At 36.2% G+C, this 1,857-nt stretch overlaps 1 protein-coding gene across 1 annotated transcript in view; it reads left to right on the top strand.

Moving 5' to 3' along the window:
* Positions 1-1,564: 1,564 nt before the first annotated feature.
* LOC105314676 (zinc finger FYVE domain-containing protein 26-like) overlaps positions 1,565-1,857 on the top strand; it is a gene marked incomplete at both ends in the record, with an annotated part of 4,016 nt that continues 3,723 nt past the window's right edge. Inside the window, one exon of the mRNA XM_020003368.1 lies at positions 1,565-1,857. Coding sequence (XP_019858927.1) covers positions 1,565-1,857 — 293 coding nt within the window.

Genomic DNA, 1,857 nt, shown 5'->3' with positions numbered 1-1,857 from the left:
AGTGTCATTGGTACTGGATAGAGCTATTAGAGAGGAGGAAGACAGTAAAGGAAGCATGTCATTCATTACTAGTGATGTATGACAGGATCACTTCATAATCATTGATTAGAGTGTTTGTGTATAACTGGAACATTAAACATCATGAACCCCCATGCAATGGAAGTGTGTTAATTAACTGATTGTGGGAGTGGCTGGATATCATGGCTGGAGTTGATGAGGATTGTGGTGGGGATTGTGATGAACTGGATCATCTAGATGAAGCTCTTACTTAATCCAGGAGCTCCTTCAAGACTATGTTTAATAAAGGAGTCAAGTACCAGGCCTACTTGAACAGAGTTGTTGAAACTAAGAGGATCAATTAATGATGATCATCAGAATAATATTGGATTCAGTGTATATGGTAAAAATGACAATTTTTTTACTCCTAAATAGTATACATTGTAGATTTATTTGAGCAAGCTCTTCCAACTTGCCATGAAAAATGGCATAGTAGTAGCTAGTGCTTGTAATGGCAGTGGCATATCTAAGAGTTTGGAAAGGGGATGCCTAGGGCGCACGAAGCTCGCCGCGATTTTGACTACACCCATTATTTACAGCAGTAAAACAGTAATTTCCTTCTTTTTCATTAATTGTGGGTGGAGTCAAGTTAATTTGAAATATACGATAGCTCCTTAAAGAACTGGAAACTGCTGAAAAGGACTCCATGAGGGGGTGCTCAAGTCCCCTGACCCCTGACTGTCCCCTCAGCTGGTCAGCCACCCTTGATACACCCCTGAATAGAAAGTAAGTAGCTCAAAATGTTTTAGTGAGAATAAAGACGTCAATATACATCAGAAAATATAAAATATATTAGGGGTGATTTTTGAGCCATTTTTCAGAAAAAAGCTATAATAGTACTGGGATTTTGCCTATTTTAAAAAATGGTCATAACTAAAAAACTTAAGGATATACGGTACATGTATATGTGTTTGTATGTTGTGTTAAATGCACATTATGTCATAACTCAGCAATTTTTAACTTTTTATAAAACATAATACAGTACATGCATGCACATGTGTAAGACAATGTAGAAAATTTTAGAGCTACAGATTTTTAAGTAAATCATATTTTTAAAACCTTTAAATTTCATTGAGCATTTCAGTACAGCCTTAGTAAAGACATGTATATCAGTTAGTCTTATATTCTCTCTTTAGTTCAGTAAGAGACATCATTGCAGGAGGTGTGGGCATATGGTCTGTGCTCAATGCTCCTCTCACTATATGATTGTTGAAGGATACAGATCACAACAAAAAGTCTGTAACGACTGCCATGAGTACAACTTTATCACTAGGTGGGTAGCGTTATTATTATTGCAATAGAAATGATGCATGGTAAAAATATAGAGATTATTATTATTGTATTATACATGGACATGTACATAAGAGTATACTTTTGATGTGCATGTACATATATACATGTATGTATTTATTAGTAGTTACATGTCTTTTTTATTACTGTACAAGTACATGTACATTAAATGGGATAGAAATACTATTAATGATATAAATATAAATTATCATCTATTCTCAACACTACCTCTGATGATCCTCAACTCTCAGATAAAGAGGACGACATAGTGGCGCCCACTCAGTATTCATGGCAACTGTTGCCAGGCGACCCTCACTACAACGAGAACCTACGTACAGAGTTTTGCTATGAGGAGAGTCCCAGTACCACACTGTGCATGGTCATACTGGACTTACTGAGTGATGCTAAAGCCTGTGCTGGCTTTATACTTCACTGCTGTCATAATGTGTCAATGCAACTGGTGGCTGATGACTCTGGACGAGTTAATGAAGAAATTGATCATTATTTTAC

Source organism: Amphimedon queenslandica, unplaced genomic scaffold (assembly GCF_000090795.2).
Source record: "Amphimedon queenslandica unplaced genomic scaffold, v1.1 AMPQUscaffold_12679, whole genome shotgun sequence".
NCBI classification, from domain to species: Eukaryota; Metazoa; Porifera; class Demospongiae; order Haplosclerida; family Niphatidae; genus Amphimedon; species Amphimedon queenslandica.
The sequence above is the reverse complement of the archived record's forward strand: the minus strand, read 5'-3'. Positions and strand labels throughout refer to the sequence as shown.